At 45.3% G+C, this 18,426-nt stretch overlaps 1 protein-coding gene across 4 annotated transcripts in view; it reads left to right on the forward strand.

The window, feature by feature from the left end:
• LOC147615983 (uncharacterized) overlaps positions 1–18,426 on the forward strand; it is a 143,286-nt gene that overhangs the window by 72,258 nt on the left and 52,602 nt on the right. For all 4 annotated transcript variants that reach the window (XM_086778611.1, XM_086778612.1, XM_086778613.1 and 1 more), the window contains 3 exons: positions 1,108–1,193; positions 1,358–1,970; positions 2,059–2,136. In XM_086778611.1, coding sequence (XP_086634737.1) covers positions 1,108–1,193; positions 1,358–1,970; positions 2,059–2,136 — 777 coding nt within the window. The remainder of the gene's footprint in view (positions 1–1,107; positions 1,194–1,357; positions 1,971–2,058; positions 2,137–18,426) is intronic.

The following is an 18,426-nucleotide window of genomic DNA, read 5'->3' on the forward strand; positions in this document are numbered from 1 at the left end:
CTGGGTGTGCAATAAGTACAATGAGTGGGGGAGGTGATGGAGCTCTACTACTAGGAGAATGCAAAGCTATATGCATGGAGTATACAATCATGATATGCAACCTAGCTAGCTCCATCTTGTACCATAATGGGGGGGTATAGAATGGTATACATCAATGAAGGGGGTGTCCACAGCTCCCTGAAGAACATGCCTAGGTCTGCTCTGAAGCAAGCCAGTCACTCCGCACCCTCTCTGTGAAACTGAGCTCTGATCTCTCTCTGGTATAGGCGTGGTGTCCGAAAGCGAGGTGTCCTCTTGTCTCTTGTGGGCTCTGAGTGTCTTTGCTCTCTGGAGAGTAATTCCTTGCTGTGTAGGGGCTGGGAGTGGGGTGGATCTCTGAAAAAATGTAGTAATCTGTGTTTGTCGTCCCCCCTCTGGAGCTGTCCGAGCCTGTAATGATGTCTCTCTGTGACGCTGTATGCCTAGAATGAATCTCCCCAGTATGCGCTGGTCTGCTGCCTCAAATATCTGGCGTGGGAATGTGGCTCTCTGAATAAAATGGGATATCTCTCTCTGATGGCTGTATATGCTCTGCATTTGCATACATAATGCTCCTCACTCTCCACCGGACATGCAGGCGGGCCAGCATAGCGCCAGCAGTAGTGGGCGCCAGTGGCAAATAGAGAGGGCGGCTACGCACAGAGGCCGAAGCGAACAGGAACAGCGAAGTGAAGCAAGCGGCGAACAGTGCATAGAGTGTGGGCTGTTCCTATGGTTAGTATGTCATCACAGCCGCCATCTTAGGCACTTAATAAGACCGATTTATGTCTGCCTCTCTGGCCATGTCCTAGTATGCCCATGTGCTTCTGGAAGTGGATCTCGAAGTGTGGATAGAAGTGCCTGCCGTGGTGGTTGGACTGCTATCTCCTTGCTTTTGATTTCTTGTATGGTTTCTTGCTGATGGCACCATTGCTGGAACTAAGGAACAAATGCTCCTTGCTCTTGCATGTTCTAGAAGATGAGCCTGTTATAACATATGCTCTACATTGATCTGGTGTGTTTACTCTCGAATCTGATCCCTATATGGTCTAGAACATCTGATGCAGGTACTTTTGGTTTTCTGTACAGGTGCTCAACAGCCTTGTGGCTGAATATGATCAAACTACGCATGGTCCTGCTAAGTGGAAGAAATTTCTGAAATTCCTCCAGAACAGGTCTGACCTTATCAAGTCTTTTAAATTTTAATTGTCTCATCTAGTTTACATGCTGCCTGATAGGAAGGTGTGTGAAGCCTCGGATTATGCATAGGTATCAGAGCTCATAAGTAGGGATTTTCTCACCACCTTTAACATGAGTTGCTACTTTTTTTCTGTGGCAGTCTAGAAGGGCCATTATTGGGTATAACTAAGAGATTGAATCACCAGAGTGCAGCAGAAAATACTGCTGTGCAGATGAAGTACCGGTCTCTTGATGATAAACTGGAAAGCACAGAGAAGCAGCTAGATGGTGCCAAAAGAGATGAAGAAGAGTGGAAAAGGAGATACGAGTCCATTGTTGCTGACAGCAAGTCTTTTGAAGGTGCTGCTGCTGCACGATACATGGCTCTTCAAAAGACACACAATGGGATGGAGGAGAGATTTAATGCAGATTTGCACCAGCTAGATGTCTTCAGGAAAGAGGCATCTGACTGGAGAAGCCGGTATGAATTGGTTGTATCTGAGCGCAATGCAGGGGAAGAGAAACTGAGTGTAGAGATTGGAGCTCTTCAGAGTCACTGTAGTGCTGCAGAGGGAAGGCTTGCTGCCGCACGGGAGCAGTCGGACTCAGCAAAAGAAGAGGCAGCAGAATGGAAGAGAAAGCATGATGCTGCCTTAGAGGAGTCTCGCACCACATTGGAGATGGCTTCTGCCATGTGTGAACGCACAAGCAAGCAGGCACAGGCTCGACAGGATGCTCTGAGGGAAGAATTCTTGTCAAGCATTGCAACTAAGGTCTGAAGTTGACATATGCATATTTTACTGTAGAACTGAAAAGCCCTTGGCTGTTGGTTTGTTGTTAACAAAATGTTTTTTTGTCTAGGAACGAGAATCCAAAGATGCTCAGGCCAAATTAGAACAAGGGGAACGGCGCTTGGCTGGATTACAAACGCGCCTCGAGGTAAGGTTGTCAGTATCTAAGATTTTTTTATACTCCTCGGGATCTGATTCTATGTCAGTTTGTTAACCATGGATCCACTTACTTTTAGTGGTCTATGAATGTACAAGCTTCTCATATGTGTGTACTCCAAGTTGCATTTGGTTGTTTGCGGGTTGCCCTTGTTTTATGTATTTATTAACACGTGTGTGTGTGTGTGTGTGTGTGTGTGTGTGTGTGTGTGTGTGATCTTATTGGTTAGATTGTCGCGACCTGCTCGCCTGGCTCGCCTGGCTCCTGATCTGTGTCTTCCTGCTGAATCGAATAGTCTCGATGGCAGAATCAAGCAAGTATTATGTCAAGAGAGCTCTTTCTCTTGAACCTAAAAGACAATCAAGGGAATCTCTGCCCCCCATAGCTCCTTCATCTGAAGATGCTTCCTATGTGTTTGACATGTTGAATGAGGATTTTCAACAAAGTAGAAGAGAATGGATACTACCTGCTCCGGAACTCACTTACAAGATGAAGTTGCCTTCTCTTGTGCATCCTCTGAAGAAGCTCTCTCAAACTGCAGTCATCATCTTTTTTCCAGGTAAAATACCCTCGGCTAATGATGTGGGACAATGGGTGAATTCTCTCCTAGGTGGATGTTATGTAGAAGGAGTCTATTTTGCCTCCAGAGGATTTTATGAAGTTCATCTCTTGGATGCATCGACAAAACAAAAGATGCTGGAAATGTCCCCTTTATTTTTTGGTCGTCAAATGGTGCACATCATGCCCTGGTCTCCTAATAAGGATTATCAAAATCTCATCAAACATCACTGCCCTATATGGGTTGAAGTCGTTGATTTCCCAGATTACATGAGAACACAGCTTCCAGGCTTAGCGATGACATTGGGACAAGTGATCTGTCCCCCTCGTCCCACAGGTAACAAAAATCGTTTTTGCATCTTATGGGATACTGATAGACCAACCCCCTCTTCTATTGCAGTTGAGATTGAGGGTGTTAATTTGGGAAAGAAATATTTCACTTTGAAATGGGGCATTTTTGCTGGAGCTTGTTTCTCTTGTCACAAGTTCGGGCATCTAGTCCCTCAATCCTTCATCCGCCTCCTCCAGCTGCCATTCCTCCGCCATCTAATAAAGGAGGTCAAAAGACTTATGTGGAAAAGATTGAAGCTAAAGGAGCAAAGCCTTAAGTTCCTATAGGGAACCAAGCCAATTTAGCCCAAAACAAGGATAAAGGAAAAAGCAAGCTAGTGGAAAATAATTCATCTTCTCACGAGGGTTGGCAGAATGCAAAAAAGACGGTGCCTCTCAAACAAAGACCTCTCCAATCTCGCAATTGGGATGCTTCTGCTCCATCTCCTGGTCAACCTTCTACCTCTTCGGACAGCCCCATCTCAAAAGCATGGGTCAATGCAGTTAAGAAGGGTATTCCACTTTGTGAAGAAGATGATTTAGTCAGGGAATTGGATTTTGAGGGTCAGCAAGACCCTGTGGCAATGGCAGAGGCGTGATGCCTCCCTTTCTCTTTGAGGACCGCTCATCTCTTGTACATATTTTCATGCGTACTTCTCTTAAATGTTTTTCTTATAATATACAGGGCCTCTGCAATCAGCATAAATGGAGGCTCTTATGGCATTATATAAACAATACTCATCCTGATGTTGTGTGTCTGCAAGAGCATAATCAGCATTCTTTTGCTGGCCAGCATGGGTTCTTTTCAGGCTATGATATATTTTATGCAGGATCTGGACAATTCTCTGGGCTGTGCATTTTAGCCAGACATGATCTGCAGCCCTGTGTAGCATTTAATGATCCTTGTGGTCGATGGATGATTATCCAATGCATGATCAATGGAGAGATTTTTGAAATAGGCTCCTTGTATGCCTCTCAAATTTCAGCTTCCAGAGCTCAAATGTGGGACTCCATTAACCAATATCCTTGGTCTTCAAATGCTCTACCTTGTGGTGATTTTAATAATTCCCCTCACTGGAAGGACAATACCACACATAAATCCCATATGATTCCCTCTGAAATCCAGCGATGGGAACATATGATTTCTTCTCTTCATACTGCAGATTTATGGACAGCAACTCATCCTTCGGTTTTGGGATTCACTTATCATCATAATGCTTTTACAGAATATTGGGCCAGGCTTGATAGATGGCATCTTATTCATGCTCAGCAATATGATGATTATACATGTCAAATGTGGACTGATTATTCTCAACAACTATCTGATCATACTCCACTTTGGCTCAACCTTTCTTTTGGTATGCCTCTGGACGACATTCAGCTCTCTTTAGTCAGACACTTGCAGGTTAATCAATTATATCTTTCTCATGAAAAATTCCAGCAAATGATCAGATTGGCTTGTAAGCCATTGTTATCTCATGCTCAGGAGGATCTAGATTTTGCTTGGAACTCCTTTGTACATCGTATTCAAAATGTCATTAAGGAATATGGAAGATGGTACATGGCAGAAACCAGACAGCATATCCAGTGGGCAAAATCATACAAGCAGTCCTTGGTACAGATTAGCCATCAAAGGTCTCTTTCTGCTTCTGAACAGAATTCATTGTCTTGTGCTTCTTCCATAATTGATGCTAATGATAAACGCAAGCTTTCCAAATGGCAGACAAGGGCTAGAGTTAAACCTATGCTAGATAAGGGCTGCTCCTCGAAATCTTTCTTTCGAAACTTACACACGTACAGAAAAAAGTCAATCTATCATGAGAGTCAGGAAATCGGATGGTCTTTGGACCCAGACTTTATCTCAGCTAGAAAAACAATGTCTGGATCATTTTCGGCTTCTTTTTTCTCTACCATCTTCTTCTACATCTCAGGCTGCATTGGCTCGGAGCAGATTTATTGAGCTTGTTTCTCCTATTGTTTCTTTGCATAAAGCTTCAATGCTGGAAATGTCCTTTTCAGATACAGAATTGGATGAAGCCCTCAAGCATTTGGGTAAACATAAATCCCCAGGTTGGGATGGTTTGACAGTTGAATTTTTTGTAGCCTTTTGGGCTGAATTGAAGGGTCCAATCTTGAAGCTCGTTAATGTAGCCTGGCAGCATCAACATCTTCCCTCAGCTTGGAAGCATGGTCTGGTTAAGCTTCTGCCCACAAAACCTCTGTCTGAAATAATGGATGACTGGAGGCCTATCACTTTGATGCCTGTTATATATAAACTTATTGCTAAAATGTTGGTACACCGGATAAAGGATATCCTTCATGATGGACTTCATCCCAGACAATATGGTTTTGTTCCAAGAAGGCATATACATGATAATATCTCCAATACTCTCATTGCAATGGAATATGCAAAATACTCTGCTCAAGATGTCTTGGTCATGTAGGTGGATGTGGCAAAGGCATTTGATACGGTGCAATGGGATTATGTTTCTCAAATCATGTCTAAACTTGGTTTTGGGCCAAAGCTAGTTAATGTCATATATTGGCTTTACTCAGATTCCACTGCTCAATGCTTTATAGGGAAACATTTGTTTGAGTCTTGGACTCTAGAACGATCAGTTCGACAGGGATGCCCTCTCAGTGCTCTGTTCTATGCTATTGCTTCGCATCCTTTGCTTCTTTACATGGATCATCTGGTTGATACTAGACAGTTAGAGGGGCTTCAGATTTCTGGTTCACGGCCTTTCATTGCACAGGCTTATGCAGATGATTCATTCTTCATGCCAAAGAACAGTCCTTTGGAGCTTCGTCTATTGATGGATACTCTTTCAGATTTTGGGTTGGCAGCTGGTTTAAAAATTAATTTTCAGAAATCAAAACTCTTACCTCTCAAGCATTGTGACTGGCATGCTATCCTATGGCCTGGCTAGATTATTTATCCGGAAAACATAGTAAGACACTTGGGCTATCCCATTGGCTGGAAAATCAGAAATAAGCAACAAATATCTGGGGTGCTAAACAAAATTAAGGACAAATTAGAATATTGGAAGATCTCTACTTGGCCATTACATGTACGGCTTCGAATTGTTCAGTCCATTGTTTTGGCTTATGTCCAATTCTACCTTCCTCTCTTACATTGGTCCTCTCGAGATCTTTCTTCTTTTATTTCTCAAGCCATGGAGATTTTTTGGAAAACTAAGCTTCATAAAAAAGCTTTAAGGTTGCTCAAAATGGACCTGCTTTGCTCGCCAAAAATGCATGGCGGTTTGAATATTATAAACATCAAATTTCATGTGTTGGCAAGAAAGATCACTATGCTCAAAACCTTTTTTCAACAAGAGCAGCCTTGGTCTATCATGTTGGCAATTCTGTGTGGTCGGATGCGCACAAATGCTTATGGTCGCTGGTTGGTTGATCCATCGGAAGTAGTGCTTGGCAAATTTCAAGGTAACATCCCTGGTTGTCCATTTTCTACTTGCTTGATTCAGGATTGGAAGAAAGTGCTCTCTCGCATCAAATGGTCTCCCCATCTTGCTTCTATAGCTTCCTCGCTTCGAATGGAAAGCATACATTGGAGTGTTGTTTTTTACTCTCCCCTTGCTGTACAACAACCAATCAGAGCTTACAATCTTATGAAATTGGGCATCTGGTTCATTGACGACGTAGTGGATACTACGGGTCAAATTCTTTCTTTTCCGGCAGCATGCCAACAATACAATCTTGGGATGCATCATAGATCTATATGGAAAGCTATTGCAGATCTCTTACATCCTTTCATTCCGATTCCAACATTGGATGTAAGAGACAGGCTTCAAGATTGGCATCTTCAGTCTTTAGGTTCAAGATTGTCCTCTCAATCTTTGCATCTATTGACTTCTATACAGGCTTATCGATTGATATTACCTCCTCCATGGATTGCTCAACATGCTAATTCTCTTTGGCATCTGGATAAGTCTTTAGCTTGGTGGAAAGCAAAACTGACATTGATATGGAAGTTGAAAATGCCATTGAAACAGAGACTCTTTCTCTGGAGATGCATTGTCGGTATTTTTCCAGTGGGAGTGAAATTGGCTCAAAGAAGGATTGCCTCTCCTATTTGTCCAAGATGTCATCATACTACTGAGAGTGTTCCGCATTTATTGTGGTCTTGTTCATATTCCAGAAACCTTCTGGACAAGATCTCCTATTTTTTATCTCTCAGATTTCCTGCACACAGGTTCTACAAGTCTTTCTGGATGTTTGGCACCTTATCAGCTTCTTTGTCATAGTATTCTCTTTTCTTCCATTGGATCAGATACTGGGCCTTATGGACCCTCTGGCTACAGCGAAATCATACATATCTGAATTCACCTTCAGCATCCTTATGAGTTCTTCCGAGCCTCGTTGCGGCAGTCCTTATATGATGCCGTGCATGAGGGAGATTTGGATGTTTCTTGTGTTCAGCTTTTCTTTTACTGTTTCTGATGGATAGGGCATAGGCTCTTTTCTTGAGCACTGCCCTGATCAAGCATAGAACTTTTTTACTGCTGTTTTTAAGTTCTAGGGTTTGTACATCCTCCTGATGTCAAACCCTTTTGTACATTTATGATATAATGCAATTTCAACTAGTTTTACAAAGAAAGTGTGTGTTTGATCTTATTGGGACTATATAGCTATGACTATGAGTAATCTTGGTTTCGGTGCAAAGTGGCAAAATATTGTGTATTGGCTCTATAATGAGAGTGATGCTTCTTTGATTTTGAGCTCTTCTCTATCAGATTCTTGGAAATTGGGACGTTTAGTTCGCCAGGGTTGTCCGCTCGGTTCCTTGTTGTTTGCTATTGCCACACATCCTTTTCTTTGCTACTTGGATTTTTTGCAAGCTACTGATGAATTGCATGGCTTACAGCTTCCTGCTGGGCATACTTTCCTGGCTCAGGCTTATGCTGATGATTCTTTTTTTATGCCCAAGAATACGCAACAAGATCTTCAGAGATTAATGGAGGCTTTGGAACTTCTTGGTTTGGCTGCTGGTTTAAAAGTAAACTTCCGTAAGTCTACCTTGCTTGCGCTTAATGTACAGCAATGGCATCATGTATTGTGGCCCGGTGGAATACCTCTTGGTGGACATATCGTTCGTCATTTGGGTTACCCTTTGGGTTGGCAGCTGTCATCTTCACAAATGATTCAATGGGTTATGCTAAAATTGAATCGCAAAATTGATTATTGGCAGCTTTCCACTTGGCCTCTTCATGTACGTCTCAGGATAGTGCAGGCTATTGTAATGGCTTACATACAGTTCTTTCTTCCATTGATTATGTGGAGGAAAGCTGATATAGATCGGTTTATGTCTCTGGCAATGACAATTGTGTGGAAAACTCAACATCGTAAAAAGGGTCTTCGTCTTTTGTCAATGCTAAAGATGTGTTCTCCAAAGATACATGGTGGCTTGAACATATTGAATATTCATTTTCATGTGCTTGCTCGTAAATCCACTTTGCTGTTGGAATTTGTACAACAGCGCCAGCCATGGGCTATTATGTTGGGTCATATGTGTATGTCTATGTCTTCACCTGCTTTTGGAAAGTGGACTGTTACGTATTGGGATGCAATTTTTAGCCATTTTAATGGAAAAATTGTCGGCTGCCCTCTTTCATCTAGGTTAATTTTTGCCTGGAAACAGGTTACGCAATATCTTTTTTGGAATCCCAGGCTTAATGCGCAATCTTCTTCGTTTGGCCTTGAGAGTATTCATTGGTCAAAGGCTTTTGATGTACCCTTGGCTCTACGTGAACCTAGGAAGGCATATTTCCTTTCAAAGAAAGGAGTTTATCTTATTGATGATGTTTTGGATGCTGGTGGCCATGTGCTTTCTTTTGTGGTTGCCGCCAGAAAATTTGGTTTGGGGATGCATTATAGATCAATCTGGCAGCTTATTCGAGAGCTTCTTGCTCCTTTTGAACCAATTGCAGATTTGGATCGTTCTGATCGTTTGGTTGATTGGAGCCTTAGAAGAGAACAACCTGCACGAGGCCCTTTATCAATGGCTAAACTTTCGGTTCATTCGATATATCATCTCTTGTTGCCTGCCTCTTGGGTTCAAGAACATGCGAATCAGATTTGGCATCTTCATAAAAGTCAGGCTTGGTGGAAACAGCGGCTTCATTCTCTTTGGAAATGCAGTCTTCCTTTGAAAAGTAGACTTTTTTATGGAGATGCTTGATTGGAGTCTTGCCAGTCGGCCTTTTCTTGGCTAGGCGACTTTTGGCACCTTCAACTTGTCATAGTTGTGGTGCTTCTCAAGAGACAGTCTTTCATCTTTTGTGGAGTTGTCCTCTCACCAGGACTTTATTGGATCAGATTGCTGCACGTTTGAGAGCCCGCTTCCGACAGGCACCCTTTGGGAAATACTTTTGGATCTTCGGTCTTCTCCCTTCACCCCTTAGATCCTATAAAGTCTTCTTTGATTGGGTTCGCTATTGGGCTTTATGGACTACCTGGCAGTCTCGCAACAGGATAGTTTTTGCTGGGCCTCATTTGGATGCTTACTCATTCTTCCGTTCCTCTCTTCAGCAATCTTTATATGACTGTCTCTCTCTTCATGAGATTGACTCATCTCTGTATGCTCTTTTTACAGATTGTTTTTAGATGTTTAACTATGTTCACACTGAACATAGTGAACACTCTAGTAGTCTCCCTTGTATATGGTCTTTTTGGTGGGTTTTCCTCGTTTTGAGGTTTTCCACCTGTGATTAATGACATGAAGCTTTACAAAAAAAAAGTGTGTGTGTGATCTTCTTGTCCTGCCAGCAGCAAGCTCCTCCCGTAGTTATCATTTTTCACTGCCTATAGGTGATTTTTTAATCCGCCCGTAGGCGATGCCGCCGAGGAAGCATCTTGCGGGGTTTTGAACCCAGGTTTTCTGGTCCTAGACAAACACCTTTACCACTTGAGCTATCACCTCATTGGTAAAGATTTGTCCTTTTGCGGCGACGTTGCCAGATGATTGACACTTGGGTTATCATTTTAGGCTTGGGGGCCAAGGCATAGGACCTGTATTTGCACAAATTGGAAGCTGCAGAGGAAAAACTCCAAATTTTTGTTGATGTAGAGGCTCCAATTTGATAGATGGGGAAGCCCCAAAAACTTGTGGGTGTTGGATCTCCAATTTGATGAATCTTCCCATATTTGAGAGAAACCTACAAATTTTATAAATACTGAAGTGGATAATTAGACATGCCATGTGATTTATGGAAAGCCCCAAATCTGTGTTGAACCGCATTACTATGGGCTAGTGCAAGAGATGGAGGCGAGAGGCGCACTAGGAGAAGCTCAGCCGTGTGAGATGTACTAAGGTGGCCCGGGGGCGGTGTGGAGCAAGCACCAAGTGGGTGGAGATGTGCAAGGGGCGACAGAGCTTGTGCACGGGCCACTAAAGCCATGCCTATTGAAGGGCCGGGCCCGGGGTAGGTGAGATAGTGGCAGCTGAGGTGGCAGCTGCAGAGGGTAGCGGCGGTAGTTGCGGAGGCACAGCATCGGGCAGCACACAATGGCACCGGCAGAGATAATGGCGGGAAGAGAGCAGCGGTTGTAGGTTACTGTTGCTCAATATGGTGTAACTTGCTTTGATACCATTGATGCGATGGAGGTATGTGATTGTTTGGAAGAGTGCATCCACTACCATCGGGCTGCAGCAAATTCCGCCTAGATAATCTGGTGTGGGACTGATGGTTTGTTGCGGATCATACGAGAGAACATCATGACCTGGGGCCTCTCAACTCGTTGCCAATCCTCATCGGATAAATCTGCCTCCCAGAAGGTTGCTCCATACATCAAGGCTGGTGTGACGAGGGTGTCAAAAAGCCAACCCTTTGTCTTGGGCTCCTAGAAATGTGCTTGGAAGCACTGCCGCTTAAGTAAGGTCAAGGCTGCATATCCCTGTGACACTCTGGCATGTGCTGCGGGAAGCATGGTGAAGCGTGGGCCACTAAAAGTGACACCAAGTTAGACATAGGATGAGACAATCTCCACATGATCCCCTCTGTACGTGAAGCTTAATTTGGATGCGAAGGGGCGGGAGGTATCGAAGACCATTACCTCCTTTCAGATTCAGCCAAGGGGGGCTTTAGAGACAGCTGGATACCTTAGAGGACTTTTGCACTTAGTAGGACCTCAGAACGATGTCATCTGCGTAAAGTAGTAGGGGGATCAATATGCATGTTAGTGTGGGACCAGCCCCGCCTAATCTGTTAGTGAAGCTCGAGATCTCGTCAATGTAGAGGCTAAAAAGAGTGGGTGATAGAGGGCAGCCCTATTTCACTCCAATAGTACTCGAAATCTCTTGCGATGTACCACGTGGGGCTCTCACTTGTTTGGTGACGGACTTATAGAGGGCAATGATGCTCCAAACCATGTTAGATGGGACTCCTATCTCTTGTATACGGTGTAGGAGGCGGGCTCTTGGTATCGAATCAATTTTTTTTTTCAGAAATCCACAAAGTAGCAGTAAATCCTCTGATGCTGTGCTCTACTCTCCTCGACGATGGCGCAGAGGGTGAAGATGTGGTCAAGGGTAGAGTAGCTCCTCTGAAAGCCTACATGTCCTGAGGCTTTGCATCCTTGCCTCTTTGTAACACTGATCCATAGAGTTTGGCCAATGTGTGGCCAATCATGATCGTCTTGTAATTATTAGGATCAAGTGGATCTCCGGCTTTGAGGATGGGGGCGATGGTGTTAGCGGACCAAGAGGGCGAAAATCCTTCACAAAGGGTCCTATTGAACATGTAGGCTAGTAGGGACACCAAGGTATAATCGGCATGTGAGATGTACTCGGCAGTGAGTTGGGTTCGGCCATTACATAGTCTACGGATGGCCTTGAGGACCATGCCTGTGAAGAACGTGAAGGTTGTGGGGCAGAATCTGGTGGTGGGGGGTAGAGGTGGTTGATGGGGGATATGATGGAGGAAGTGTGCATAGGATTGCCATGTGTCCGGGTAGGTGATAGGTGTGGGGGGGGCAATGTTCTCGGAGTTTTCTCCAGGCCTCTTTGCAATTCAGCCCTAAGAAAAGAACTCATCCTCTTTCCGAGTGTAGAAATCTTGTTTCTTGCGTTGGGTGAGGCATTGAGAAATCTGTTGAGCTTGGCTCTTCGTGATTTTGCCCAATCCATACCTCATTCTTAAGACAAGACCGTGTGACTCGGCATTCGTCATCATACCAATAGTTATGGGGCATGGAGCTTGGTGGTAGACCGTCGCGTGCATATTAAAGAAGTGGTGGCAGATGTGGAGTATGGTGGTGAGTTGTGATGTGAGGGTGGGTAGGAGGATAGTAGGTTCCACATCCTAGAGTTGGCGGAAGATGTGGTTGGAGTAAACAGGGTCAAGCTCGTGATCAAAATGGACCTGGGTGTAATGTGAGATTGGGGGTGGTGGCGGAGGGATGGGTGGTGTGCCGGTAAGAGTGAAAGAGAGGTAGACATGGTCAGCTATAAAGGGGGGTGGCGGGATGGAGAAGTCGGGAAGAAGGTGTGCCAAAGCCGGGGATCCCATTGGGTGGTCCATGGTGCTCGTACCTCCTCAGCAAGGGAAGGAGGTGAGGCATCGAAGGAGGGCCATCAGGACATCCCGCTATAGATAACAAGACCTTGTATAGCTCCCAGCTGTAAGAAATGTCTCCCATACAATGTGACCTTCTCACGGTCCTGTGATGATCTTTGTAGCCCCGTGTCACAGATGTCCGGCTACTGTAGTCTGATAGGGTTGTCTAGATTGAGTAGTGGGCCCTATTCCCATCCTTGCGTTGAAGTCCCCAAGAAGGACTAACCCTAGTTGTGAGAACTCCATAATATCTGCATATAATGGTAAGTATGGTGATTGGCCATGCTGTGTGGCATAAGGGGAGTGGTTTGGTGCAAAATAACAGACAGCAATGTGGATGACTCTGTCACCACTAAGCTATAGCTGCACCCGAAGAATACTGTGCATCCTCGTCCTTCTGGACGATGCTGAGAATCTGTCAGAGATGGTATCTAAAAAGGACAACTATCCCTCTTGAGCCATGTACTCCTTTTGATGTGCGGGTCTTGGTTTGGAAAGTTGACTCTCACTCATACTTGGCTATGTATGGTAAACCCCTCTCAAGGCTTTGATGAGTCTTTATATAGAAAATGACGTCCTTGCCTATGAGAATCTCGCTCAAACCTCCTTGATTCCATAATGCGAACCGCAGGTGTTTGGTCTCATAGACCCTGCATCCCTATTTGGGACGGCGCTCAATGACAATGACCTTACCATCTCTATAGATAACCCACTTGCCTGCTCTACGAGCCTCATGAACTGTCACCATTGCCACAAGCCGGTGCCACCTGTGTTGGGGTGAGATCTTCCCCCATTTACACCTGTGTGCCCTTGAGGGCAGCCCGTCTTTCTAGGAAAGCCCTTTTTTTGGTTGCAACGTTGCATAGAAACGCGTTTCGTACAGGTTTGAAACGTACGAAACGCTTTTATTCATCCTGAATATTTTAATACCCTACAGTCCGTCACATCACATCGTTTCGTATCTTTTTCGTGCATGTTTCCTAGTGGCGGTCGCCTGTACTTTTTCGCCGTTTTGTGTAACAGCTCGCCATCGAATCAACGTCTGTGTCAGCCCGCCTGTCCCTTGGTGTCCTTGGGCCTTGTGGAGGTCTTCTAAAGGGGTAATGTCATGTTTTGCTTTATGTTGGTTTTCTTTGCACAACTCACAAAGCAGCACGTTTTGTTCTCTTCCATCAATATTTATGGCATATCTTCCTCCCCTTGCTCTCTTGAGGCCCAAGGCTACTTACCCTCTCTTTCCCTTGCTCTATTGTTGGCTAAGATGACAGTTAAATTCATAAATCATAAAATGAGATTACTTTATGTTATGTGTCGCACTTGCAAGGCCAACAATCTGCATTTATCCCCGCCTTGTAGGATGCCTTGAACAGGTGATTCTCTTTGGAACAATGTCACCTTCGAGTCTAGATATGGTGGCTCGGGCTCCGGAAAGTGGAAATGCAACTTTTGTGTAGATAAGCACCATGGCAGTGTCACCAGGCTGAAGGCACATTTGTCACAAACAAAGGGTTTTGGCATTGGGCCATGTAAGCATGTGCCACAAGAAATCTATGATAGCCTAAAGGCTTGGAAGGCCACGCAGCTAGGTATCCCCCTTGAGAATATCCCCAATCTGGGAGAGCCTGAAGCACGTCAAAGTGTCTCCAAGAGGACTCACACTATGAGAGAGGAAGATACCAGTGGTGATGTTGCAGGTGGTTCTAGCTCGGCACCTCGAGCGAAAAGAACTAGTCTTCTAGTGTTCAAGAAAGGACTTGTGCAGGCAGGGATGCAGAAGGCTGCCGTGAAAGAGGCAACAAGGGAGTTGATGAAGTTGTTTATTCAATGTGGATTATCCTTCCACATTGTCAGGACTCCTCAATGGAAGAAGGCAATGAGAGCTATCTCCCGCATTGGGTGTGAGTGGGATGGCCCTTCCTATGAAACATTGTGCACTACTGAGCTTCGCAAGGAGCAACTCGCTGTGGAGATGGAGATGGAGCCTCTCAAGGCCACTTGGGCAAAGTATGGTTGTACTTTGCTTTGTGATGGATGGACAGATGTGCGGAAGAGAAATGTGTACACAACATAGAGCAGAGGTATCCAAGTGCCAGCCAACTAGGCTCCTCTGTCCCCTCGTGTCCCAATATAATCAGAGATCTCATCAATGTATAGTCCAAATAGAGTCGGAGAGAGCGGGCAGCCCTGTTTCACCCCTATAGTGGAGTGTACTGGCTGGGAGAGACCCTCTGAAGTCCGCACCTGCCCAACTACTGTCTTATAAAGTTCCATAATACCCCCAATGAGCTCACATGGAACCCCCAAGTCTTGCAGCCTGCGCATCAATCTAGCTGTGGGCATTGTGTCAAAGGCCTTGTGGAAATCCCCAAAGCCATAGTAGATCCTCCTCCCATGTGCTCTGCCCTCCTCAATGATAGCCCTGAGGGTAAAGATACGATCCAAAGTAGAGAATCTCCTCCTGAAACCGGCCTGTCCCTGAGCTCCGACCCCTTGTCTCTATGCCCATCTGCCCAACTCGTGCTCAAGAATAGAAGCATATAGCTTGGCCAACGAGTGATGAATCATAATGGTGCGGTAGTTAGTCCGCAGGCTCGGATCTCCAGACTTGAGTACCGGCACAATCGTGGAAGTACTCCAAGTCCCAAGGAACCCCTCACACATGGCTCTATTAAACATGAGAGCTAGCAAGTCTGCAATCATATCTCTAGCATGTATGAAATGCTCGGCTACAATGCCCTCAAGATCCTGTGCCCTCCCTGTATGCAATCTGTTGATGGCCCTCCTCACCATCTCTGCTGTGAAGAAGGTAGAAGTGGGTGGACAGGGCTCTGGAGGGTTCCGTAGTGGTGGTTGCTTTGGTACTGTGTAGAGGGAGGCTGCATACTTGCCCCATGTATCTGGAGAGGTAATGGCCGGAGGTGGGGGGTGCTCTCTAAGCAATCTCTAGGCCTCCCCAGAATCCTGACTCAAAAACAGCTGATACATGTCTCTCTCCAGCCGAGCTAAGAATGCTCTCTTCTTCTGTGGAATGAGGCATTGGAAGATGATGCGTGACTGTCTATATGTAGTAACACCTATGGCCACCTCTCTCTCTAGCCGGGCTTTGAGCTCCCTACAATCAGCATGAGAGAGAGAGAGAGAGAGAGAGAGAGAGAGAGAGAGAGAGAGAGATATTAACGTCCACAAGAGGCCAAAGTGGCTATGAGACAAAAGTACCAATACATCCAAAACTAAAGGAAACTAAATGTCCCGAGTAGAAAATGAAAAGCATAAATTGAAAAACAACTAGCAATAACATGTGGCCAAAGAGGAACTAGTGGCTTGATACAACTGCCAGAAAAAGCCATATTTGATAAAAGTGTGGAACTGGAAAAATGGTAGGCTATGGGAAGTGATTGAGATAGACTCATCCTGTAATGTCTCGCATAGGTCGCGATCCAGCATAGACAGGCTGAAGCGCCTAGGTCGTGCCGCATGATGTCGTGCCAATATCGCCTGTATCCTCTGATAGTGTCTTGGTTGGGGCAGTGGCCCAGCCGGTCGTGGACGCTGTGCTCTACATAGCTCTCTAGCTCTGTCCAGGGTGACTCCTCGAGGTGGTTGTGTGGGCCCAATCAACTCGTGGTCAACGGTGAACGGGGTCGTTTCACAACATATCTCACTCTACACAGGATCATCTGTTGATCACATGTACTATCAGATGTTTTTCATTTTACTTTTTCTTTCAGTTTTCCATGGCTCAGTATATACATGGTACCATTGTATTACTTTTGGTCTCATGGGCCCTTGGGGTCTTCCGTAGACGTTAATGTAAAACTCTCTCTCTCTCTCTCTCTCTCTCTCTCTCTCTCTCTCTCTCTTTTTGTGATCGGCTAATGACAATACCCGCCTCGGCCAGAACCGATCTGATGGTGGAGTGAATGTCAGGTCTTTGTGATGGGAGCGTGTCATGTCGGCGAAGAACCTCATGAATCTATCTCTGTGTGGCGGAGGGTCCTGATGCTCTAGGTGAGGGACGTTTGGCTCACATAATGGATCGAGCTCTCTCTAAGAACCTCCTCTGGGGCGTGGAGCTGGAGCGTGGGTACGGGTGGTGGGCTCTGATGTCGTAGTAGAGAAACTGTTGTGGGAAGTGGATTCCGATGGATGTTTGTACCACAAAAAATCTGTGATGGCTCTCTGTGAGGTGTCCTGTCGGAGCCGGGGTTGTCTCTTAGCATGCTGCCTCAAACACTACATCCCTGTGTCGTCTTGTGTCGTCTGAGCTCCATCAAGTACATGCCCAAGCACTCAAACTGTATCACCCATGTGATTGGTTTGAATCCCTCTCAGAAGAGGCAGTGGAATCTCCCCCATATCTCATAGTAAGCCGGGCAAGTGAACATATAACGGGTCTCATCCTCTATTGCTCTTGTGATGTATACTATGCATGTCCTCTCCTCATGTGGGATATCCTCAACTCTGCCAGTCTCTACTGCGAGGCGGTGGGAGGATACCTTGAGCTGGCCGATCATGATACGCATAGCATGTGACATGTGTATCTGTATGTATCCCGGGATCTCAAAGAATCCATCCTTGGAGAGTCTCAAGAAGTGATCTATGTAGAACTCACACTTCTTACCAATCTCTGCTGACAGAAACGCCCATGTCTTGTGTGTGTGTAGCCCGAGTAGATCTAACCTGATGATCCGGTCGATCTCCTGTTGTGAGAGATCAAGGTAGGGGGAATCCAGGCTATACTGAAACGGGGGGGAGACGGTCCATCTTTATGCCATGTGCATGAAACCACTCGACTACCTCACAGTACCATGCATGTGTCAGTAATGGTGATGGTCGTGTCGCTAAGGAGGAGGGCAGTCTAGCTCGTCTCAATCGCTCCCTCTCCCTCTCCCTCTCGTAGTATACATGCTGAATCTAAGTGACAATCTGAAAAAGGGCATGTAGAATGTCATGTGGTACAGATAGCTTACTCCTAATCATGCGTGACAACATCATCACCTGTAACCTCTCTATGCTCCTCCAATAATCCTTCCTTAGGCTTGGCCCCCAAAAGGTTGCACCATACATAGCCGTTGGTCGTACTAGAGTATCAAAAAGCCAGCACTTAGTGCGAGGTTCTTGGAAATGTGCCTAGAAACATTGTCTCTCCATACGGGCTAGAGAGGCATGCCCCCTCGCAAGTCGGTCAATGGCAGCTCTGGTCATGCAGAACAAAGGGCTCGTAAAAGTGACTCCTAGATACACACATACTTCTGCACAATCTCCACTAGGGCATCCTATATATGAAAGAAAATCGTGAGGCGACTGCTGTGTTGAAGATTATAACCTTGGTTTTACCCAAATTGACCGTAAGGTCTCTTTCCTTGCAAAATCTGTCCAATGCATTCAAGTGTTTTTGTAAATCCTCGGTTGAATCTGAGATCAAGACAATGTCGTCAACATATAGCAATATGGGCACTACTGTTTGGGCCTATGGTCATAGTTGTCACGGTACGAAAATACGATACGGTACGGTACGATACCGTACGGGAATATTCGGTACGATATGAAATTTTGGGATACGGTACGATAAAATACGGTTTTTATTTTTTACACTTACAAGCTATGGAGCTTCAAGCTTGAATGTGAGGGAAGGTTGGGAGGGGAGGAGTCTACAGTGCTTGAGAAACCAGTACATGGATATGTGTCTCTCCCGGTTGGATCTCCCGATTGTCTCCAAAAAAGAACCTGGATGGGTAATGCAATACCAAAGGTCTCCCAGTGTAGCGTTTATGACTAAGGGACCATCCTTGCACAAATACGAGGAGTGCATCTA

This window comes from Cibotium barometz, chromosome 39 (assembly GCF_041138505.1).
Source record: "Cibotium barometz isolate CiBa-2024 chromosome 39, ASM4113850v1, whole genome shotgun sequence".
Taxonomy (NCBI): domain Eukaryota; kingdom Viridiplantae; phylum Streptophyta; class Polypodiopsida; order Cyatheales; family Cibotiaceae; genus Cibotium; species Cibotium barometz.